This window comes from Marmota marmota, unplaced genomic scaffold, assembly GCF_001458135.2.
Source record: "Marmota marmota marmota unplaced genomic scaffold, marMar, whole genome shotgun sequence".
Taxonomy (NCBI): domain Eukaryota; kingdom Metazoa; phylum Chordata; class Mammalia; order Rodentia; family Sciuridae; genus Marmota; species Marmota marmota.
The window spans coordinates 2,316,793-2,342,922 of NW_026000140.1; the positions used below are offsets into that span (position 1 = coordinate 2,316,793).

General features: G+C 35.0%; 1 protein-coding gene across 1 annotated transcript in view; it reads right to left on the reverse strand.

Annotated features, from left to right (window-relative positions):
• The window catches only part of Adamts3 (ADAM metallopeptidase with thrombospondin type 1 motif 3), a 249,798-nt gene that overhangs the window by 54,138 nt on the left and 169,530 nt on the right, over positions 1–26,130 (reverse strand). Inside the window, exon 5 of the mRNA XM_048785770.1 lies at positions 149–348. Coding sequence (XP_048641727.1) covers positions 149–348 — 200 coding nt within the window. The remainder of the gene's footprint in view (positions 1–148; positions 349–26,130) is intronic.

Genomic DNA, 26,130 nt, shown 5'->3' on the forward strand with positions numbered 1-26,130 from the left:
TTTCAAACACATAGATCAAATTTGGAATTGAACTCAGTTGCCTACATATTGGGGACACAGGGCGCAGTCATGGTTTCCCAAAGACACTATGAGAACAGCAGAAGTGAATTAAAGGATCAAAAAGCCTCAAAAAGGAGTCACTACTCACAATGTTCATCAGGGTGAGGAGGTAGTTTTGAACATGCTCTTTGCCATGGAAACGGACCACGGAGTCATCCACTCCCAGCAGCACCTCGATGTTGTAATCGTTCTCTCCCGCGTGTCTGCGGCGCCTCATTGTTTCATTCAGCTGTTGGTCAATGTGGCTGTAAAGTGTACCTAGGTCATCGAGGCCTTCCAGATCCGACTCTATTAAGAAACAAAAGGAACCCAGGCATTTCAGTTTCCCCAGTGGGCCTTCCGCTCAGTACCTTCTAAGGAAAAATGAACCCTCTGGGGGTGCCTACCATAAACCATAACCAGCAAGATTCTGCCTTTCCTTTTATTCCTTATATAAAAGGCACATATGTGTGATCAGAATGGCCTTCTAGAAATACAACACAGAACAGCAACACCAGGGCCAAAATACTACTGTCCAGAGAGCAGTGCCATGCCAGACTGAAGAGTCCATGAGGATAACAGTGGTTGGTCTCTTCCCAGCTGTATCTCAATTCCCAGCAAAGCTAGTTGGGGTACAGAACAGTCTGATTATGTCCTCGTTAAATAAATGGAGATTGTAAATAAAAATTGTGCGTCAGTGTGTTTACAGTAGTTAATCTAAGGTATAATAATAATCATGTATTACAGACTTTATATCACATGAATTTAAACCACTCCTCTTTCCAGTAGCCATAATTTAAAAACAAAATGATGGCATGACAACACAACCACATTTCATGATTATTGCTGTTCACCAGGTAATACTTTATTTCTTCTGAGTAGTGAATACTGCAGGGAAAAAGTGGCTGGATATAGAAGTTATAAACACTGGATACTACAGTTCTCCACATCTGTATTGCTATCATCTAGACAGCAGGTAATTTCAGTTGTTCTGTATCTGAATCTGTGAGATAGCAAAGTCAGAATGACCCACATCCAAGGAAAATAAAATTATAAACAAGTTTTTTCTTTCATGCAATTCAAGGACTATAATTATTTTCACTTTCCACATGGACATTTCATATATAGACACAGACATTCACACAAATGTGGGAAAGAATGAGAAAAACTCTCAGGTTATAATGACCTCAATTTAGTTGTGTCCTCAGATGAGGTTATTTTGGGTGAAGAATATTTCGATGTATTAAAAATAAAATATCAATTGGATACTAAAATTAAAGTGTTAAAACTGCTGGTATGAGAAAACCTGAAAGTATATTCATCTGCATTTCAAGTACATAAAACCTGGAATTTATTTCATGAACTACCTTGATGTCTAAAACAAGCTTGACAGAACCAGCTCTTGACTCACACTTTATAAGGAGGTTTATTTAATGCTGTATAGTAGATCCTGTAAGCCATTTGAATCAGCGTCAGACATTAATGAATAGGTATTTTCCTTTCGACCTTTGTGGTTTTGAGTAAAGCTGAGGGGGAGAAAAATGTTTCTCTTGGCCTGAAAGATTGATGACCAAGCTTTAGCCACATGGGATTGAACTAGTGGAAGTAGATCCCACTCACATCCTTTCAACCTTTAAAAAATATGTAGAGACCAACCCCGGGCATCTGAGTACAGGCACAGGCTCTGCATTTGACTTAGTAGATTTGAACACTATGCTGTTCTTCACTTTGACCTGAATCCAGCTTCCAGCTCATTAGCTGGGAACTTTCTTTTCACCATGGATTCACATTGGCTCCACAATATATAAATAACTCCACAGTCATCCACATCAAACAGAGGCTTTCCTCAAAAGTTGTTTTTCAAGAGCTGTAAACCCACACTGAGGGCAACAGACTACACCTGCAAACAGCTTTACTATTCAACCTGAAGTCTTTTCAAACACTTGAGAATGTGAGAGGCTGTAAGAGCTGGTGGACAAATAGGAAATTCATACATGAGTTCTCAGTTCTAAAACTGGCTTTTGGGGGGCAGAATTGTCAGAAACAACATCCAATGGAAATATACTAGCCATATCATCATATCATTAAGCCTGATGCATGAATGAAGAAGGCTGAACAGTTATTGCAGAAAGACAGTTCATTGTGCTCAAACACACTTTTTGAATTTGGCCTCTGCATCTCCTCCTTAAAAAGGTGAGAAGAGAATCTTTGTTGTTATAGTTATTGCAAAAGGAACCTGAGAAAGAAGGAGGGAGCCGTTTTATCCTGCTTTTGCATCTCTGAGACCAAAATACCTGACAAGTACAACTTAGAGAAGGAAAATTTTACTTAGAGCTTTCAGTTTCAATCCAGATAGCCAACTCCATTGCTCTGGGCCTAAGCAGAAACAGAACATCATGGGAGAAGGGTCCAGTAGAGGAAAGCTGCTCAGCTCATACAGGGGTCAGGAAGCAGAGGGACAGACAGGGAAAGGGAGAGAAAGGGGAAGGGGACACAAAGAAGATGCATTCTTCCAGAGCACACCCCCAGTGACCTACCTCCTCCAGCCACACCTCATCTGCCTAAAGTTACAACCCAGTTCATTCAAACCAGAGTAAATTAATTAGGTTACAGCTCTCACAATCCAATAATTTTACCTCCAAACATTTCTACATTAATATAGAAGTTTTGAGGGGACATCTCATATCCAAATCATAACAGGAGCCATATTAAAACAAACACTTTTGCCCCTATTTTCCCATGTGTTCCTCAATATCCATTTCCATGATTCTTAAAGTAGGGCATGTCAAACATTTCAAAGAAAGACAGTGCAATAGCTTTTGACACTTTTAATTTCTACACATCATTATAATTACAGGCAGTTTTGAGGTCATAACTGAGAATCTGTTCAGAGTATCTGTCTTATTATGTTTCCTTTATAATATGATGGTCAAGCGACTAGTAGCATGAGCTTTCTAATCAGACATACCTAGTTTCAAATATTGGTAATGTGACATACTAACAAAATAATTTTACTTAAAATGGCTAACCTCTTTGACTTGCAGCCCACTTCTGTAAAATGGGATAATAACATCTATTTTTTCCCCACAGTTCCTGAGATGATATAGGTATAATGGTAAAACCACTATAAATGTTTACACATAAAATGTTCCAAAACTATTATTTACTTATAATATTTATGATGATAATGATTCTACCTTTAAAAAAAAGCCATCTTTTAAAAAAATCATTTTACATGTCATAAATCATATTTTTTCACTTATTTAAAAATAAAGGTAAGAACTAAATCTGGAATCAGCAAAGAAAATCTGAATTTGTAGTAACCTTAGAATGCATGTGGGTGATGATATCTGCTGCACAGCACAAAGGAGATACAAAGAAAAAATAATGTAGAATGTTTATTTTCAGCTCAGATCAAGATTAAACCCAATATTAGAAGCTTGTTGGGTGGTTTAAAAGGCTGATACAGCATTGGAAAGGGCTGGCTTATGGACAGCACATATCTTCACTCTATATACAGTGAGTATAGCATACATAGACCATGAAAAGGCAGAGAACCACACCACACCACTGCAGGTGTGAGAATCACATGGTTGTACTCATTTATATTTAAAATGGAGCTGAATGATTATACAGGCTTGGATCACTTTCACCATTGCCAGGTTAGGCAGACTTGATCAGGGTACTAGAACATGCAGTTAGTAACAGATCACACCTTTCTAAAGCTTCACAGTTGAAAAGATGATGTACTCTATGACATAATCTTGGATGCATCTGTATTTAATCCTACCATTATCTCTGCCTCCCCCACAAGATATAGGAATATAAATAATTAAAGGTGAATATCATGCTAATTATGTTCTTGCTGATGCGTATCCTGCATAAAAGAACTGAGAAAAATTACACAGGCCATAGAAAAATTTAAGAAGAGAAAGCAGAGTGATACTTCATATTTAGTATCAAAAATTATGGATGTCTGGTGGCAGCTTGTTGGCATTCTGCCACGTACGTGCTAAGGTCACTTGAATGGGGCTAGCTGAGTTGGTAGCAGACAGTAATTGATGTGATGATAGAATTAGTAGGAAATTGGGGAAATTTAAGCTAGGAAGAGCCTCCAAAAATGTATGCTGATGATAAAGCATTTCAGGAGAAGTCAAATCCTGTGATAAGTACAGTGGTACTACTGTTCCTATGTTTCACTCCATAAAAATGATCCTAGAGTACTTTCTAGGCTTCTCTGAAATATCAAAAGCAATCTGTCTTAATTCTTAGAGTGAGTTTCCTTTTTGTTTTTTAACTTTTTGGGAAAAAAGTAATTTTTGAAAACTTAGGAGTTACTGATAAGCAAATTAATATTTTGGATGCATTTTGACTGTATCCTTTTGTTTCTGAATTTACAGAAAAAGAATAATTTTACTTCTATTTTATAGGAATGAATTTGGGGGCGGTGGGCGGCACATAAGCGACTGGTTAAACTACAATAAAAATATTTAGTGTTAAATATGAGTGATTAGTGTTAAAGCAAACAGATAAAGTAAAATATAGCTTGCTTTGCTGATTATGAGCCGAGCCGTGGGCCTGAAATATTTTTAGGATGGAATATGGTATGTTGTTTTGTCTAATCATATTTATAAGAAATCAAAGTATCAGAATGGTAAAATTGTCTCCCCCACCCTGCCCAAGAAAAAAAAAGTCCTATGGTCTGAAAAAGGGCAGAAAACAAAGGTAAAATGGAAATGTTTAAGTTCTGATGGAGTTTTGAATATGATATAAATGCATGTGGGATTGGGAGGCAATCTTAAGCATACTATGATAGAGACTGTGAGAGAAGTATGGAACTTTTGAATAAGCAGTTTTAAAAAAGCCCACCTAGAAGGCATTCCAGTCTCCCTTGGGACTATGGATTACATGTGACCAAGATTAAGTCAATAAAATCTAAACAGAGGCATTACTTGTATTGTGGTGATGTATATGGGGGATCATATGCCATTCTTCCCAGGAGGCATGTCCCTTGGCTCTTCCATTTAGTATTCCTTCCTGCTGCCTGGAGCACAAGCACCATAAGAATCCTAGGAGGTGGCATTAGAATCAAGGCATGTGCAGGTATGTGTGGTGGCAATGACGGAGGAGTCCGACTGCCCCCATGATGTGGGGCTATCATACAGCCCCGGAGCCCTGGATTATCTAGTTTCTAATTTAGTTAACACTTTAGGGATGACACTTGTATCATGTTTAGGCCACCATTCTGATGCACTTTCTTTTACACTTCACTGAAACTCATCCTAGTGTATTTCATTGACAATACTTAATTTTGTTGACTAAATTCCTCTTGTACACCTATTCTCTAGAGGAATTTCAGTTGATTTTCATGTTAATAAGTAAATGATCAAGATTCACATTATCAAAATGAATCGTGTGACCTTTCCTTGTAGAAAAGGAGGAAGAATCATATTGTTTTGCACTAATAAAGACAGAATGAGTCTATATGTAGAAAATTGGTATTCCTCATGAACAGAATACTGTTATGAAAATGAAGTCACTGAAATACCACAAGCCAGATTTTCCAAAGAGTAGGTGGAGATCCTATGATCAGAGTTAAAAATAGATGCAAAATCTAACAAATGTCCTCTGCTAACATCAGAAGCACAGAGCACTTAAATAATTGTATGAATCTGTTGGTATCATCCAACAGTGATTTTTCCATTAATGCCTTTTTTTGAAAATTTAAAGTTATTCCTTCTAATAGGATATAGTAACATTATCTCCAAATATATGAGGACAATATTCCACCAAGATACAAAATGCTTCTGTAAAAAGCAGCTTTATCCTTCACCAACTGGGAAATTCCATAATGATAGTTCAAAGAACTATATTCAGGCCAATTTATGATGTCAATTCAGAAATTTTACTAAATAACTGCTGTGCTGCTTAAAAGAAAAAAAAAGGTATTACCATTTAATGAATACTAATTTCCTTGATTTATTTTCCCCAAAAGTCCTAATTCTAAAATGCATATTTTCTTTGGTTTTTCACTAATCACTGTAAGAGATAATACATAGCGTTTTTCAAATAGAAAATTCTACCCTTTAAATAATAAATAAATAGCCACTTCTATGTCCAAAATATAAACTCTGGTTCTAAATAAGAACTTCCTACATGTCAGAATGTTTTTGGTTTCAAATTAAAACAATAAATAAATAAATAAATACCACGAAAATACCATTTAAAGCATTAAGGATCCAGTTCCTTTTATCTTTCCATATCTTGCCATTCTTGATGTACAAACTTTGACTTCACATTAGCTTCTTTGATTCTTTCAACATGGCTGTACCAATTCTAATATCATAGTCAGAAACAACAGATTGCATTTTCCTGCATTTCATCTTAGGAGCAAGGTAAGAACATTTCCTAGATGTCCTTTGGTACATTTAATTACATGTTTCAGTGGCTAGTATCATAGTATCCAATAAAACTCATCTGCAGACAAGAAGAATGTCTTAGATAAACTGGAAATCAATCCCTGCACCTGAGACCAGCCTCCTGAAAAGCACAGGTTTAGAAGTGGAAGTTTCCACTTTTATTTAAAAGGATGAAGGATAAGGGCTTAAGATGAAAGAGGTGGAGAGGGAAATGGATGTTTCGCAAGCAACCCACCTAGCTGAATTCTCCTTTCAGATCCTGCTGTCCCCTCACCTCGTGGTAACAATCTTCTACTGGTCTCTTATTCTTAGTTTGCATGTGTTCATTTTTTGTTTAATTGCTCCTAGTGTAGTCTCTTTCCCTTCTCAGTCTTTTGGCTTCTTGGTATCATTAGGAAGATACAGTCCTCATCCCCACTCTAGTTTATTCTTACCATTTTTGCTGGCTCAGTCCTACTACAACCCTTTTGTGAATAAATTACTGAAATGTTTGGATGTAGGCAAGGTTGTCAATAAAAGATATTAGTCCTTGTTAAGTTCAAATTTAAGATAAATAACATTGTTTTAATAATATTATGTCCTAAATACTGCATGGGTCATACGTAATTCTAGAAACTTATTCATTATTTACCTGAGATTCAAATTTAAATGATTTAAATTGTTTGTAAAGTCCAGGTATGGGGGAGCTGCCTTTCTCTAAGCAGGTCATGCAGTTACTGGGATTTATTCTCTTGATCTCACTTCCCCATCTTACTCCTGTAAGTCTTTTTAGTTTCATGAACCAATAAACTACTAACACTTCATTTTCTTCTTTTACTGCTTTTTCCCCCCTTTGGATAAAGACAGTGTGATGGGAATTCTTGACACATGAAACTTAACCTTTGTGAATAAGCCCATTTTTGTCCTTCTTGCTGCAGTTATCAACAGGCCTCACAGCCTCCTTTCCCAGCTTTCCTTCCCAGCTTCCTTCTGAGGCTACACAGTCTTTTGGAAGGGACTCCATATTCTGTTTTACCTTTTAACTTACTTTATTTCATTTTAAATTAATGATTTCATTACTAGTAACCCAACATTAGTTTCTTTTGCTCTTTTTTCTTCAACTAAAATCACAAGGTTAATTTTCAGAGACAGAACATTTTTAATTTTAACATTTTACTATTCTATCCTGCTTCTTACCTAAAGTACAGTTCTTCTTATTTATGGCTTCTGTAGGTGAGTTCTACTAAATCAAAGAGGTAATGGAAGGGTAGAAAGAGAGGTCAACATGCCCCATCTACCAGATTACATTCTAGTTATCTTAGACTACTAGAAGTTAAGGTTTTCTAAATAAACTTCACTGCATAGCAGAAAGGCAGGATCCATTTCACAGCTTCTATACTATTTTATGAAAGAAAAAAACATCTTTACCTCAACGTTCCTCAGAAATTCTATATGAACATACCAAAACTTTCTCCAGGTGCATATGGAATAATTAACAAAAATTTAAATAAGTCTCTATATAGGCAAACTATGTGAATATTTTCCATTTGTTATGTTTGTCCTCAGAGGACCTACATACCAGTGACAAGAACTATGGAGTAAGAGGAGTAAGACAGGATGAATGGAGCAAGAGGGACAAAGTGTGGGAGGTACGACTTTGAGTAAATTGTTCAAAACAGTATAGAAAATAGTCACAGATCTTGTAAAGTGAGTCATATGAATATCAAAGTGACATTTGCATTAGATCTATGTCAATTTTATATATATAGTAAATGCTATGGTTTAGATGTAGTTTGTCCCTCAAGGATCCATGCGTTGGAAACTTGGTCCCTAGTGTGGTGGTGAAAGATTGTATAGAAACTTTTAAGAGGTGAGGCCTAGTGGTAAGTCAAAGGAGGTGTGTCCTCAGAAGGGGTTGTGAGAACCCAATCTCTCTGACTTTCTGTATCAGGACACGATCTCCTGCTCCCACACGTGTTCCAACCACTACCAAGGCCCTTGTCATAACAGGGCCAATATAGGTGCTATGCTCTTGAACCTCCCAAACTATGAGCCAATAAGCCTTTTTCTTTTCTTTTCTTTCTTTCTTTCTTTCTTTCTTTCTTTCTTTCTTTCTTTCTTTCTTTCTTTCTTTCTTTCTTTCGAGTAGTCTATATCTGGTATTTTGTTGTAGTAATGTACTGATGAATAAAATGAGTATATTTAGTTTTATATTATAGATCTTTCAGGAAGAGATTGCATGTTATAACACCAGGAAAATCAGAATAGGTTCAGGAATATGGTGAGCACCTTCTACAGTGACCTCACAAAGTTGGCCTATTTTAATCTTAAGATCCTGTGAATATAGTGAGTTGTCATTTCTATGATGAGATTATGTTATTTGGTGGGACTGACTATAAGAGAAGATTATCCAGGTGGGCCTGATTTAGTTTGAGTCATTGTATGAGTGGAGGGCTTCTTCTGGCTCGTGGCAAATAGGAAAGTCAGAAATGTGAACTACAAGAAAAATTTGATGTACCATTGTTGTTTCTGAAACTAGAGAGCCTGTAGGACAAGAGAGAGGCCTCTAATTGTTAACAGTGAAACCCAGTCAACAACCAGCAAAGAAATGGGGATCCAGGGGCTACAAAAATGAGGATGTGAATTCTTCCAACACCCTGAATGATTCTGAAAGAGGATTTCTCCCCCAGAGTTTCCAGATAAGACTTCAACTTCACTAGCACTTTTATTGTGGCCTTGTAATATCCTAAGCATAGAACAAGTTCAGCCACCTTGGACTTCTGACCTATAGAACTAAGGGCTAGTAAATGGGTATTGCTTTAAATCACCATTTTTAGTAATTTATTATGCAGCAATAGAAAAAAATAATACAAGAAGAAATGAACCCTAGATTCTGCTATGAACCAACTGTATGATTTTGGAATCGATATTAAAGCAAAAATAAAAGGTATTTTTCTAAATATATGAAATTCAGCTTTTAATATTTTTATCTGCTAATTCTAACATTTCTGGGTTAGCTTTGACTGATTTTTTTCCCCTCAACACTATGGGTTGCACTTTCCTGCTTCTTTGCATACTTGGTAATTTTTGATTAGAGGTCTGAAATTGTGGATTTTATCTTTTTTGGCTGCTGGATATATTTGTATTCCTATAAACATTCTTGAGCTTTTTCTTGATGCAGTTAAATTACTTAAAAACAGTTTGTTCCTTGGAGATCTTATGCTTAAGATTTATTAGACAGGGTCAGAGTAGCATTAATCTAAAGCCAATTATTCACCATTACTGAGGCAAGAACCCTCTGTCTGCTCTCCAGTGCTGTGTGAATTTTGAGATAGTGCAGTCTGGTCAATGCAAGTAAGTACTATTCCTAACTCCATAGAAACACCAGCCACTGTTACCTCTAATCCTTTCAGGTGACTTTTTCCCAGGCTTTTCACAGTTTTCTCACATGTATGCTTTTGATGAAGGTTCAGCTAACTACTGGTGAGGACCCTCCACAGATTTTCATGGTTCTATTTCTGTGCATTTGTCTTCTCCCATACTCAATCCTATGAACTCTGATCACCTATCTCTCATGACTCTAAACTCAGGCTTCTTAATTCTGGGAATTTGTCTGGTTCCACCTATAATCCCCTTCTCTGAGACTCAGACTGAAAACTCTCAATAAGGTGGGCTAGTGCTGAGGGACACCTCATTTCCCCCCTCATCTCTTAGCATCACCATCATTCATTTCCTGACATCCAGTGTCTTGAAAACTGTTGTTTCATACATTTTATCCATCTCCAGTTGTTTAAAACAGGATGGTAAATCTAGTCTCTGTTTTACTACCTTGGCCAGGCCAAAAGTTCACTTAATTTGGTCTGGCTATAAAAATTTGGTGACTTAGAAACTTTTGGAATCTTTTTTCTTCAGTAACATGACTTAGAATGTTTAATAGCCATTCAGTTTTCCATAAGTTACTCTCAATATGCATTTACTCAGGCTTATAGAAGTTAGGTAGTAATGAACTTTTTAGTAAACCCTGATAATATTCTTATAATAAAAATTATATTTTTGTAAGACATTAAATCTCCTTGAACATGTTTATGCTACATAGAGAAAAGTTAAGGTTGCAGTAGTTAGTAATTCCTCCCCAAGTATATAGTATACATTTTTTTCACCTTTCTTATAAAACATGAACTTCTTTGTTCATTAAAAGCAATCTAATCCAAAAGGCACTGTAAATGTGTTTACAGGAAAAGTATCTTCCAAGAGTAGCAAAACCCCTCACAAAACACCACCAAAAATCCTGCTTGTTACTTAGCATAAATATAGAGGGAGTTCAAAAGATTCAAATCTTAGCAAACATACATATTGCCTTACATTCCAAAAAACTTGGAGCAAAACATATTCTGTGAATTATCACTAAATATGCTTTGCTCTGAGTTTTTTAGGGAATTGGGTTTTGAAAATCACAAAGGATAAAAAATCAGGGTGAAGTTTAAGAAGTCAGGTTATAAAGGTGAAGACAAGAAAAAATTGTATCAGGGTTCATTGTGGGTCATCTTTTAAAACCAACAGGATCAGGATGAAACCACTCACACACACAAAAGAATGATCTGTGGTAAATTTTAAAAAGTGGCACAATAATGATTCATGGTGTAGTGGATCCCATTATATCTAAATTCACCTTTTTAGATTTAAAGGTCATTCGCATTTTTAGTCCAAGAAACAAAAATATTTACATGTTTAATTGAAATAGAGGAATGCCATATTTGCTAAGTTAATATGGATATAGTGGAAATATCTTACCCATGACTATCACCAAAGTCAATAAATACTAAGGTATGAGATTGATCAAATTATGTTTTCTGCATGTACAAATATGGCATAATAAATCCCACTATTATGCATAATTATAATGCATCAAATAAAAAAGTTTTAAAGTTGATAGTTTTTTTTCTTTAAACACCAGAAGGGAAAACCCAAGCATATCATTCTTTTTTATTCACTTGACTTCAATGACAGTAAAGAAACTACAGAAAGAGGACTTCCAGATTCACCTTTGACCTTTGAACTTGGTAAGTACTTTCTTCTTCCTCCTATGGGGGATGGCATCTAGAGGCACTCAGAATGGTCCAGCATTTGACTATCATCATAGGCTTTCCTACAATAAGGCCTCTAACAAAACAAGGTTGTCCCAAAACCCTGGTAATAGAATTGTTTACCTTTATACCAAGATGGCTGGGAAAGCACCAAAATCTACATGTAGTGTGCGCCCAGGAAAACTTTGAGGAGTTTGTGCTGTGAAACCTAAAGTTCTTATGAGATTGTCTAAAATAAAAAACAGGACAGCAGGGACTATGGTGATTTCATGTGTGCTACATGTGTCTGTGACAGAATCAAGTGTGCTTTCCTTATTGAGGAGCATGAAAGTGTTGAAGGCACAAGAAAAGTCAGAAAGGTAAACTGAAAAAAATTAAGCTCCTTTAAAAAACAAAAAAAAATGTAAAAGGCTTAAAGAAGAGAGAAATTCCATGTTCTTGTTGCAGTGATGTCCTTTCTTAGTTGTGAAACTGAAGTGGTGAATATGGTTCACCATATTATGGTGAATATGGTTATCTGTCACTTGTCATTCCATCTCCTTATGTACATTCCAGCAGAAGCTACATTCCTCAATGGGCTTGCAGTTAGAATTCAACATGAAAATCTGGTTACCACACAGATGAACTCAGGTGTGACTTGGAAATCAGAAGTGGTAGTGTGGTTGTAGAGTTACTGTGGAGATGGGCATTTTTGGTAGCAGGATCCTAGCTCTGGTTGCTGAGCCTATGGATGTTGAAAGGAAGATGTGGCAGCAGTAACAGTGGTTTGCCATCCTTGGATAACATCTATGATGGCAGGTTTTTGGAATCAACATGAAGAGAGGTCCCCTTCCCTGGCTTTAGCAGCATTAGCAGCTCATTGGGTGGGCCAATCTGCTATATCATTCTGGGAACTAGTCCTGGAGCACAAGACTAGAGGCTACCTCTCCAATCCTTTAAAAAATTTAATGTTCACCTAATTCTTTATATTAAATGCTTTCATGCTTAAAATAGCTAGTATGGTTTCAATTTCCTGGAACTGAACCTTGACATACACATGGTAAGTTATTTAACATAACTGAGCCTCAGATCCACACCATATAATAAGAGGATTGGACTCTTTAGTGACTTCCAAGATCCTTCCTACTTCTAGAATTCTACTGCTGTGATTCTTTACCTTTGTGGAGTTTGATTAATATATCTATTTTTCTCTCCTAAATCTCTCAAGAACAACTTACAATCTGATCACTAGCTTACTGTTCCATACAACTGTTTTACTAAGACCACATATTAATATACTTTTTAAAAAAATCTATTTCTCCATCAGATATTTTTTATAACTTTATTTATTTATTTTTTATATGGTACTGAGGTTTGAACCCCCTGCCTCATATGTGCTAGGCAAGCACTTTACCACTGAGCCATACAAACCCAGGCTATACTTTTAATACTCAGAAAAAGTACCAAAAGGTATAGAATGTATATAAGGCAAGGATAAGGGTCCACTCATCCATTTAACAAACATCTACTGAGCACCTACTATGTGCCAGGTGCTCTCAAGCAACAATTTTGTTAACTCCTTGCTTGAGCTATTCCAATCATTTGTTTAGATAAAACATTCCATAGGTTCATGTATCTCTGTCTGGTTTGCAATTTAATACACTTCATTCTTAATCTATAGATCTCCCTCTGTACTCCTCTCCATTCAAGGATTCAGTTAGTAGAGCAGTTTCTTTACAGATGCTGGCCTGAGCCAAATCAAGTTTTCTTTTCCCTTGTAAACCCTTTGGTTTTACAAATAATCCCTTGGACTAATCATTCAGTCCTAGAATTTAATGCATTTCATTATCATGAGTTATAGGTCATTTCTACATCAATATTCCAATGTCTTGTCATCATTAAAACATTAATTTATCTCAATATAATGACTTCAACAATATTATTTCACTACTTTCCAGGCAATCAAAACTCTGAAGTCATTTTTACGTTACTTGCCTCATTAGGCCATTACTAAATCTGCTAAGTGTTGAGACACAATATTCTTAGACTTGCCATTCTATCTGAATCTTTGTGTATTATATCATATTTCAGATTTATATATTCTCTTTCTTCTCTTTCCCCATCATTTGTCTTCATCATCTATCCTACATTGGGCTACTTAAATTATCTTCTTTAAGTGTTATTCCTAGAATTTTTGGTAGTGAATATTTTCTGTCTTCATTAAGTCTAAACTTTTTGGCATTGCACAAAAATTTAACTTAAAAATATATCTTCTATTGAATCTTTGTCTTTTTTAACTCAGAAGAGTTAATCTAATCACTTTTCATTATATAGTCTGTTCATTTTTGCCACTGTACTCATTTCATCAGCCCACAAAGTTGTTTGCTTAAATGAAAAAATATCTCAAAAAAGTCTTCAAAGGAAATATTCATTATTCCCTGTTCCAAGAAGCCAGCTTATGTCACCTCTTATCACCTCATCTAACTCCAATCAGCAGTCCCAGAGCGCTTTCATTTAAAGTCTGTACTGCTCCAAAAAGTGTTCAAGGGTGAATTCCTGTGCTGTATTCTTCTTCTTGTTCAAAAGATATCAGAGCAAAAAATAATCACAGTTAATAAAACTCACCATAGCACACATTTTCCTATAAGAAGGCTAAGAGCTAGGTGTTACATAATATTTGTTAGTGCAGTTATACTCATATAAGGGCTTATGATATATGAGAATGCACTTTTATCTGACTCTCCATTATACTGATTCCATGGCCCTACAAATAAGGAAACATAAATAAATGTTCTTGACTGCAGAATACATGCTATTTTTAAAACTCTGATAATTAATAACTTGAATTCATTTCCAAATAAAGAAAAATGTAAAATGTGCTTCAAAAGTAGTCAAGTGAACCTAAAACCCAGTTAAGGTAATCGATAAATGCTTATTAAGCAAATAAATGAGTAATCAATGGTTTGAGTTTGGAGAAATGGATATAAAAATGGATCATAATGTGTCAATGTGGGAAAAAGTGGATGAATAAAACCAAAACAACTTTAGTCAATGAAGTTCTAGCAGTAATGGAAGTGATATTATTGAAGAAAACCTGACGACAACTTATACAACCAAGTGTAGGAACACTCTTATAAACTCCTTGAACTATTCCAAGTTAAATAAATTAACTCTTATAATATGTATACAGACATGCACTATTATATAGGTTAAGCCTCCCTAATCAGAAATTACAAAATCTGAATTGATTGAAAAGTCTGAAAATTTTGGAGCATTTTGGATATTAGATTTTCAGATTAGGGTTTGAAAACATTAGACCAGAAAAGTCTATGCAAATATTCCAAAATTTAAAACACTCTGGTTCCAAGTATTTCATATAAGGGATGCTCAACCTATATCATATTATATTTCATATTTATAAGATCATGTATCTGTGTGCATTCCTACCTGAGTGTATGAGGTTCCAATTGTGCTTTAAATAGGATATCAGTTAACTGAATTCCTCATACACTGCAGGTGGGAATACACACAGGTATATAATCTATGTCTGTCTGTGTATACATCAGTTACTCCTCATTATTCATGAATGCTCTGTAAATTCACCTGCTCATTAAAATTTATTTATAACCCTCAAACCAATACTCAGTGCTTTGAAGGCATCTGAAGACATGCACAGAGTGGCAAACAAGAAAACAACTTAGAAAAGTCGAATTATGATTTTAGGAAGAAATAAACATGTTACTATTTCCTGATGGCATTGTTTATATATAAAATCTGAATTTACAGATCATCTTTATAATTAATAAATGAACTAAAGCAAGATACTGAATACAAAATCAATATAATAAATTGCTTGTATTTTATATATTAGTGGCAAATAATAAAAAATTAAATTTATCAACAATGAGAAAAACAATACTATTTAAAAGAGTATTTAAAAATTCTTTTAAAAAATCTAAGAAAGTTTTGCTAGACTGCTACAATCAAAATTAGAAACGATATCTTTAAGTCAAAATAACTAAGCCACAAAGCTAAAGAAAATACTCACATATGACAAGAAAGTATTCATATCCAGAATGTATAAAATACCCCTAACAAAACATAAGTACAAAAAGGAATTCAAGTTTTTAAAAAATGTTCTTAGATATGTGCTTTACAAAAATCACATTCTAATAGCCAAGAGGTATATAAAAAAATTTCTAAACATGTTTAGAAACCACAGAAAACAAAATCAAAGCCAATAAAACATGTCCATGACTATAATGGCTAAAATTGGAAAATAAAAATTGACAATACCAAACATTAAATGGGCTATGGATCAGCCAGAACTCTCATACACTACAGGTGGGAATGCACACAAGCACACGATCTTTGCAAATCATTTGACATGATATAATAAAACCATATATGTGTGTGTGTATATATATATATATATATATATATATATATACACACACACACACACACACACAAATATATATAAAATCAATGCTATTCCCTATGTAAAAACCAAACAGAAATGGGTATATATGTAAATCTACCATAATACATGTACAAGAATACTCAAAGCTATTTATAATAGCTTAAAAAGGAAAACAGATTGGATGAATAAATTATAGTGATTCTGCATAAAGCAATAAAAAAACAACAAATTCCTACCACATGGAACAACATAGATAGACCTCCTAGATATAATGTTAAGTGGCCAGAAAAAAAAAAGCAAATACTGTATAACCTAATTTATATTATAGATATTAATTTCATGAAGAGGTCAAACTATACTATGTTGGGAGAATTCAGAACAGTGGTTTCCTTTGGTTAGTAGATGGTACTCGGTAGCATGATGGAAAAATTCTATAATTTAACATGCATGATTATTATATTTATAAAACTTATTGGGCTATGAATTTAAGATGGGAACTTTCCCCAAGTCTACTGTAGATCAAGACAAAATTACAAAAATAAAAAAAGATTTAAATATATATCTATTATCTCATATGCTAATGCCTTCGTTAGACACATGAGCATAGACATATGAAACTCTGTAGGACATCATAAACCTCCCATAAAGACAATATGTATCAATCTAAATGGAGGGAAAATGATTTATAGAGCCTCCTACAAGAGTGCTGTCCTTCCTCCCAAAACAGTGATTTGATAACAAAAACACTATAAATCAATCCAGAAAATTTACCTCCTAAGGGGTGGAATGTCTGGTTTATGTAAGCCTCACTAGCATACACGGAACATGTGCCAGATTTTTGCCAAAGATGCCTATGAGATCATTCTTCAAAAGGCCTCCCCTCCACACTCTTGACATGATATAAACTACTTTGGTATTTATGTATGCTAGATGCTCCTTTAGTGTACTTTATAGGTTTTTAAATAAAACCAGCTGTCATTCTAGCTAACAAGGAGAGGGGGAAAAAACATAACACAAAAGAAATAGTTTCTGTACAACATATTCATGTGCATAAGACTTGCTTAATTTTTAGGGTCTACACCCAGACAGCTTATTACCCTAAGTGTGATGTGCAGTCTTAGAATATGCATCTCCAGAAGCACTCCAGAAGATCTTAAAACAGTTGTTTTGTGTTGTACTTTCACAGTATACTGCTCTGTACTATAGCATAAACTATTCCATTTCATTTGATCTGCTTGTTTTAAACTGATGGGTTCATTCTTTGATCTTAATTAGCTTTTGTGATAGAACATAAAACAATAAACAATGAATTATTCACCTTCTTATCCTTCAAAATCACTATAAAATGTTATCTTCTATTTAGGCTATTTCTCTCAATTGCATCAGTACTGCAGCATTAACTTAGTAAATAATCTAGAGAGAGTAACTTAAGCAATATCCTTTCGTATTAGTGAAGAGTCATCATGTGGATAAAATTATGCCTTACCAGGTAATCTCAATTGAAGAGAAGTCTCTCACATCTGGATAGGAAACATCTAAGTCAGTTAACATCATATTCCATTGGTATGTATAATTAATACGTGTTCACGTAAGACATTTTTAAAAAAAACCTCAGTAAGTTATCACTCGATATGTAATAGCAAGACAAAAACAAACAAAAACCCATCAAGGTCAAATTAATTCAATAGTTGTAGGTCAGTGAGTATTATTAAAACATAAGTGAAAGATTACAAAGTCCTAAAGTGAACTTATCTATGTGAAAGGCAGAGAGTACCCATTTAGTTTTTAAAATTTTGTTGCATAGTAAAAAAAATCCAAACACAGATAGTGTACAAGGATCTGTTATGTAATAAACACATAACTCTAAATAGTAGGGAGAGAATATACTATTCCATAAGCAGTTCTGGAGTAATAGATTATTAATGGAAAATTTATGTAGAATCCTCTCAACCAGACATTACAATAAAACACACCTATATAAAAACCTAAATATAAAACAAACAAACAAAAAAATGAAGCCAGTGTAGAACTAGAAGTAGAAAATATTCAAAACCTTGAGGTTGGAAGTTTTTCAAAGCATAGATATGTAGCAATCTGTAAGTAGGTAGAAACTTCCCTGCAGTAATTAATTCAGTGAAAGTTTGCTAGGTAAAGATAATGGTGATGAGCAACTCAAAGAAAAAATATCTCAAAAAATCTGTAACAAATTAAAATGATGGCTATGTTTTTAGTATCTGAGAAACAATTCTTTTACATAAGATGAATTTGGCTACCATAATAAAATATGAACAGAGACCTGAAAAGTCAAGGAACCTAGGAGTCATTAAGTCTACTGTGATGAATAAATAAATACAGGAGCCAATAAATATAAAAAAGTCCAAATTCAAAACATGTGAATGTCTGCATTCACGCGTACAGAGAAAAGATATCTGAAGGGTATATACTAAAAGGATTTTTATTCTTTTACTTTTATTTTTCCAAAGATGTTAAGATCATTACAATAGCTAGAAAAAGAAAAACTCTGCAAAATAAAGTAATAAGAAAAAAAGTAGAATTATGTGAAACTTCTCAAGAATAATTATTTAATATATAAAAGAATATATAGGACCTCCAGGAAGCTTTTATTTTTAATAAGGCATTTTATAAGCACATCTATCTTCTATTTTAACTGTATTATAAGTTTGTTTTGTCCCCTTTTAATTCTACAAAATTGTTGAGAAATTGACCATGTTTCATTCCCATTTGCATCCACAGTGCCTGTATAATATCGTGCCCTGCATATGAGGAGATCTTCAATAAATGATGACTGAAGAGTTTATACTTGCAATAGTAAAGAAACTGAGGAAATATTACCTTCTATCATAGGTGTTAGAGTCTGTAAACAAGTCTGGATGGCGCCTGGCATTTTGCCAGGGGAATGTTAGAGTCTGTAAACAAGTCTGGATGGCGCCTGGCAAAATGCCAAAGGGAGTGGTTTGTGAAGTAAAGCCAGTGAGCCATTAAGTGTGGAGATTTCTTATTGGTTGACTGATGTATCTAGTTTATGCTAATTAAGATAAGCTGTGTGAAATGTATAAATACTGCTCCTGTCCTACAATAAACGGCTTCCACTCCTGCTGTATCAATGTACACAAGTTGTTCGTCACCCCCCACCCCTGTTATTCTGCCGCAGCCATACTGCAGCAGATGGTGGCCTGTTACAGGGAGCCCCGGGACACTCGGGGGTAAGTAACGAAAAAAAGCTGCCCATCCATAGATAGGACGGGAGCAATCTGCTCGTCCCTAGGCAGACAGGGCAAGAGGAAAAATGACCATTTCAAGAAAATGGAGAAGATTGACACAGTATGTTTGTGTCTTGTTTTGTCTCAGTGTATTGTATTGTCTTTGTGAGGAAAATATGGAAGGGGTGTTAAGTAAATTACTAAGGGAAGAGGCATCCCAGTGGAACCAAGAATAGTTAGGGCATGTGTTGATGGAAGCCCTGGAACTCTAGTCAGAAAGAAGAAAGTTCAAAAGAAGAAAGATTATCAGGAAAAAAGTCCCACCAAAAGGCTATTACTAAATATTTTTTGTTACCGGAGGGTGCATGAATCTGCGCTAAGGCGGCTGCTGAGTGTGCAAGCCAGTCACAGCGCAGCAAGGATTTTCCAAGAGGCGGCGGCGACTGGCCCTTCCCTGCCTCCTGGCCAGGGAGCTGGCTCTTCCACTGCCAGGAGCCCAAATCTAGACCTGACCTGGAGGCACAGTCTCACAGGCTCTTGCTCCCTGTGCCCAGTAGCAGTTTGAGACCGGGACTCTCCCCAGGGCCATCTGGGGCTGCCCGGGACACTATAGCCTGCAGAAGACGGCCCTGCGTCCCTGAAGTTTGATCATTTCCAAGGCCAGTAGCAACAATGGTTCTCCCACACCTGGAAGCTAATGAGTAATGAGCACTATTAAGGCTTATTTCAAATGTAAAAAACCTTGAGATAATGTACTAAATTTTCCAGAAGTTTGTTTTCTTAGTGCCTGCTGGAATACTACAGGATTTTCTTTTTTTTTTTTTTTTTGAATTTTAATATTTATTTTTTAGTTATCGGCGGACACAACATCTTTGTCTGTATGTGGTGCTGAGGATGGAACCTGGGCCGCACACATGCCAGGCGAACTCACTACCGCTTGAGCCATATCCCCAGCCCTACAGGATTTTCTTTAACATCATTGCTGGAGTTCCTGCCTTTGTCCCAGTGCCGGTGAAAACGAGGGTGGAAGAATTTCCAGTGTTGCTGAAAACCGGACGAGACTTCGGCTGAGAACCAGACGAGACTTTGGATCAACCTAGCTGCCTACAGGACTTACCTGGACTATGATTTAAGCTAGCTGCCTGCAGAACTTATCTGGACTGTGATTTACCTGGACTGTGAGTTAATCTATTTGAGACACTGCTTTACTTGGACTGAGACAACAAACTGTAATCTACAACAAATTGTAACTCGGTATCTTTGCTAACGGTGTCATTGCTGGTATAATTTTTCCAAGGGCTTCTTGCATGGAGCCATCAATTGGCTTGGTATTGTGACATTTTGTATCTTCCCCTTCTGCTTGTAGCAGATTATTTGTGGTGTTTATGTAAAAACCACTATGGTCGTTATTTAAATTAAACAAAAGGGGGAAATGTTAGAGTCTGTAAACAAGTCTGGATGGCGCCTGGCATTTTGCCAGGGGAATGTTAGAGTCTGTAAACAAGTCTGGATGGCGCCTGGCAAAATGCCAGAGGGAGTGGTTTGTGAAGTAAAGCCAGTGAGCCATTAAGTGTGGAGATTTCTTATTGGTTGATATGTATCTAGTTTGTGCTAATTAAGATAAGCTGTGTGAAATGTATAAATACTGCTCCTGTCCTACAATAAACGGCTTCCACTCCTGCTGTATCAATCTATGCAAGTTGCTCGTCACCCTCCCGGTTATTTTGCCCAGCCAGCCGGGCTGCGGCACATAGGAATAAAACTGTGTCAATAACTAATATCTACCAGATATGGCCCTGTAATAACATAAAGGTACATGCAGTTGTGTGGTTGTGAGCACGAAGGTTATCAGCTGGAGAAGTGAACAGACATTTCTAGAACAGATGGCAAACCACTCACATTGAATTCTAGCTTGTTGGTTTTCTGGTAAATATTTTACTCATACTTGATAACCTCTTACCGGAAGCCTTCCCCACACTTCCACACCACAATGTCTTTTACATTTTCCACGGGTTTATTATGTAATAGAGCTGTGTTATAGTATGATTTGTGACCATTTTCTCTGGCTACACTGGGTGTTCTCTGAAGGAAAGGAATATGCATTACACATCAGGACCACCACATTCAGTACTGAAAGTTGTGCACTGCAGAGGAATGCCCTGTCAAGGAGATAATGTAGGCATTAAGATATCACTGCGGGGGGGCTGGGGTTGTGGCTCAGTGGGATAGCACTCACCTCTCAAGTGTGAGACCCTGGGTTCGATCCTTAGCACCACATAAAAATAAATTTAAAATAAATAAATAAATAAAGATATTGTGCCCATGTATAACTAAAAAAAATATTTTTAAAAAGATATCACTGTGGTATATTTATAACATCAATTTTATGAAGTATGACAATAAAGTATCTTGAAAAGGGAGTTATTTTTTTCTAATATGCAAAGTTGGAAATTGGAATATTGGCTTTATCTCTCATCTTGACACGTTGGGAAATAAAAATTCAACATGGCAGGCAATACAGATGAAATGTGATAACATTAAAGATTCATTTAATAATAAATATTCATGAATTTTATGGTTTGAGAACATATAAAGCAAATTATCTTCAAAGAGAAATTTTAAGTTCTACCATTACACTACAATGCTCATGAAAACTAGAGATAAGGGATACTGGGTCCAGAACCTTGCTCTGTCTCACATAGAATACATCATATTTAAGTTTTGAAAAAGACTGTTTTAGAATTTCCACATCATGCAGTCAAGTAACTAATTGTTACAACTCATATTTCCATAAATTTGACAAATTCCTTTTAACCCACCAAAGCATTCTTCTAGTGCCACATAATAGAATAATTTTTACCTTCTAAATTACAACATGTTTAGTTAGTTTATAGCTTAATCTTAGGTGTTTGTCATTTTTTAAGAGAGTTTCACTTCCATTAGTATCAGTAATGATTTTGTCAAAACTGATGAAGAGATTATGCCATATTATCTCATATATATATATGTGTGTGTGTGTGTGTGTGTGTGTGTGTATATATATATGATAGTATATATATATATATATATATAAAATCCCTGTACTTATTCTTTCCCAGGGCTTAGAGGAGACTAAGAATAAATTAAAAACTATAGTAACACAATATACAAGAAATGTTTTAAAGACCGCTAGTTGGGAATCGAACAAGTGTTATAACTGTTTAAAATGATCAGTGGGTTATTTATATGTAGCTGCTTTGGTGTTTTTAACTCTTAGGATATTTATACATAGTATAATTGAAAAATAGAAATCCTTACGTATATTGCAATATATTTAGTATCACTAAAATACAGGAGAAACACAGATACACATAAAGGTTTATTTCAAAATAATTTTGTTAAATATTAAAAATGCTAAAACAAATATTGCGATATTTGTGTATATTATATAGCCAAGTTTACATTTACTATTGTATAATTTAATACACTTCAGAAATTTTATTAAAATAAATTTGCATCTATACTTAAGCTTTCATAAAAGGGAAAACTAAGGCTATGGGATCATAAACTATTTTGAGTTCAATGTGATTCTCTAAGCTATTTTTTCTTGAAGTCAGTTGCTTCACTTCAGGCATGGAGGAAACTTGAATTCATAGGAACAACAGAGTTGGTGCAACACCATTTCTGATAATATATCTTGGAATAAAGAGTTACTAAAGGTAAACTTTGAAAAAGAAGAAACCAATAGTTCCAATACAAATATCTACGAATCAACAAGTCCAGATTTGATCTCAAATAGATACCTTTCCGAGGTCTAAACATGACTCAAGATTTCCTGTTCCATTTAAATGTTGTGATGCTTAAAAAAAATGTATTTTGAAAAATAAAGACATCCTGAAGAAACAAGCTGAATATGAAGACCTTGCCATGAGGCTGGTCTGAGGTCCCACCAAAAGAAAGCAACTAAAATGCTTAAATGACTAGAGTGATTGATATGAAAATGGCTTTGAAACAAGCCCAGACACTCGTGTTTTAATTCTGACCCTCTAGCTTGCAAAATAACATTTAGGCCGGAAAGAACATAACGTTTACTGAATTCTGAAATGAACCAGACATCGTGTATAGTTTATAAAGTGAACTCTTTAAATACTATTTCTATTAACACATATTAATTGTATATATTAAGAGGATTCACTGTGATTTTCCAGACATGCATACAGCATGAATTGATCATAACCCTCCATCCTTCTTCCACCTTAACACACTCACTCTTTTTGTTTCCACATGAGAAAACATGATACTTGTCTTTCTGTGTGTGGTATTTCATTTTAAAAATATTCTTCAGTTTCATCCATTTTGCTGCAAATGGCCTGATTTCATTCTTCTTTACGGCTGAATAATACTCGTGTGTGTGTGTGTGTGTGTGTGTGTGTGTGTGTGTGTTTTCTTTACCCATTCATCTGTTGATGGACACCTAAACTGATTTTATATTTTAGCTATTGTGTATAATGCTGCAATGAACACAGACATAAAGGAATCTCTTACATATTGCTTCAATTCCTCTGGATACATACTTTAGAATGTCACTATGACAAAGATATTAATTACCTCACTATACAGACTAAATCACTGAAGATAATGAATTAAGTTCACTCTACACAGCAGAACAATGCTCCTATAGCAACAAAAAATAAAAATAACTAAGATATAAAAGCCCTCCAACCCTTGCCCCCCCACCCTCAGGAAAAAAAAATGAAGATACTAGAAAGGTATTGAAGTAATCAATATTCAAAGGAAAAAAAATAAACTGTACAGAATAAAGTGACAAACCCAGTTTTCTCCTTGGGATATATGCTGATTCTTATGAATGCAAAGGGCAGACATCAAGAATATATGAAGACAGACATTGCTGAGTCAGAGAAGCCATTTAAGTTTATGAATGGGGATGAAGAGACAAAAATTTAAGTTCATGAGTTCCCAGGAAGTGAGGACTCAAGGGTTAAAGTTATGGTGAGAAGACAGTTTCTGAGAAAGGAGCTAAATGTTTTAGATTCATCCTTGAGGAACTTAAAAAAAAAGGCAAGGTAAGTTGTTAATATCTAAGTAAAAAATTGTTAAGTTGTAGAATAAAGTTTTGGACTTCCTCATAAACACAGAAGTTCAGAACCAGCCAAATGAGTAGGACTTCTATAAACTCTCCGAATGCTATAGTTGCAACTCCGGATCATTGTATGCAGGAATAAAAAATAGTCAAGAAATAGAGAGCTATGAAAATTACAAACATCAGGTCACCTCAGTACCTACCTGGATTAAGGTGACCTTCCTTTTTGTTCACATCTTTAGAGGAATATCACATCATCCTGTGCCTCTTCCTATATAATGTTTATCATTAAATAAAAATTAACAGACTAACAAAAAAGACCCAAAAGAAAACAGACAATAGAAAACAATTGCTGAAAAAAATTAGTGATATATTTAAGAAAACAGTTTACAAAATGGAAAATTTCATCAGAAAGCTAAAGCTATCAAGATTTAAACGGAAAAAGTGGAAATGAAAATGAAATACTTAAAATGGAGAGCTAACTTGAAAGGTTTAATTGCCAATTAGGAGAAGAGACATTTAAACAATGTAGGAAATAAACAGATTGAAGCACAAAGAAAAAAAAGGAGGGATATGAAAATGTAAAAAATTTTAAAAACTATGGGACACCATGAAAATATATAACATATCTTCACATTCATACATACACACATATACACACATATAATCCCATGAGGGAGGAATATAAATGAGTTAGAATTTTCCAAAGATGACATTAAGGCATAGATTTAGAAAGCACTATAAAATTCAAGGAAGAAAAACAGAAAACCATACCTAAGTAGTGAAATCCAAGGACAAAGGAAAACGCTTAGAATTAGTCATAGAGAAAACAAAACATTATTTTAAAGGGAATAATATAACTAACCAGTTGACTTCATCAAAGAAGTCAAAAGACAATGGAATTACATTTTTAACATGCTGAAAGAAAGTTTTCTACTAAAATACCTTCTAAAGATGAAGAGAAAAATGAATGCATTCTCAAACAAGTAAAACTCAAACAAATAAGTATAAAAACCCACCACAAAGCCCAAAGCCAAAGATATACCAAAGGCAGTTCTTCAAAACAAAAAGGAAGAAATGATAACTGATGAACGCTTGAATACACAGAAAATAATGAAGAGCACTGGCATAGATGATTATATAAAAATGGATCTTGAAAATATGTGAAAAATTAAAACAGAAATGTTGGTAGAGAGTAGTGACTTGAAATAAAATGACCCATATTTCTGGAATTGTCCTAGGACATGTATTAGTCAATTTTCTATCACTGTGACAAATACCTTGGTTAATCAATTTAAAGAGAAAAGGTTTATTTTGGCTTATGGTTTCAGAGAGCCCCAGGGCTTTGGGCCTGTCATGGCACAGTGTACCATGGCGCAGGAATATATGGTGAAGGAGGAGTTATGTGCATCTCATACTACCCAGAAAGTAAAGCAAGAGAGAGAAAGAAAATAATACTCCATGTCCCTATCAAGGGCACAACCCCAGTGACCTAACTTCCTTTCACTAGGCCCCTGTCCTTAAGGTTCTACCATCTCCCAATCAAAACACAGACTGGGACTAAGTCTTCAAAAGATAGGCCTTTGAGGGACATTCACGATCCACATCATACTATTGTGGCAAAAATATATATATATATATATATATTGGATTATAATAAGCAAAATATGAATGCTGTAATTTTTGGACAAAAACTAAAAGAATATTTTTGTAAGTAGATAATCAAAGATAAGTATAGAACAGTAAAAAAAATTGAGTAGTTCAAAAGAAAGTAGAAAAAAGATAAAATGATACAAATAGGAAAAGAACAATCAGGTAGATAGATACAATCCTAAACATAATAGTATTTGTTGTGGGTGGAAGCATATCCCCCCAAAGATATGTTTAAGTCCTAAACCACAGCACC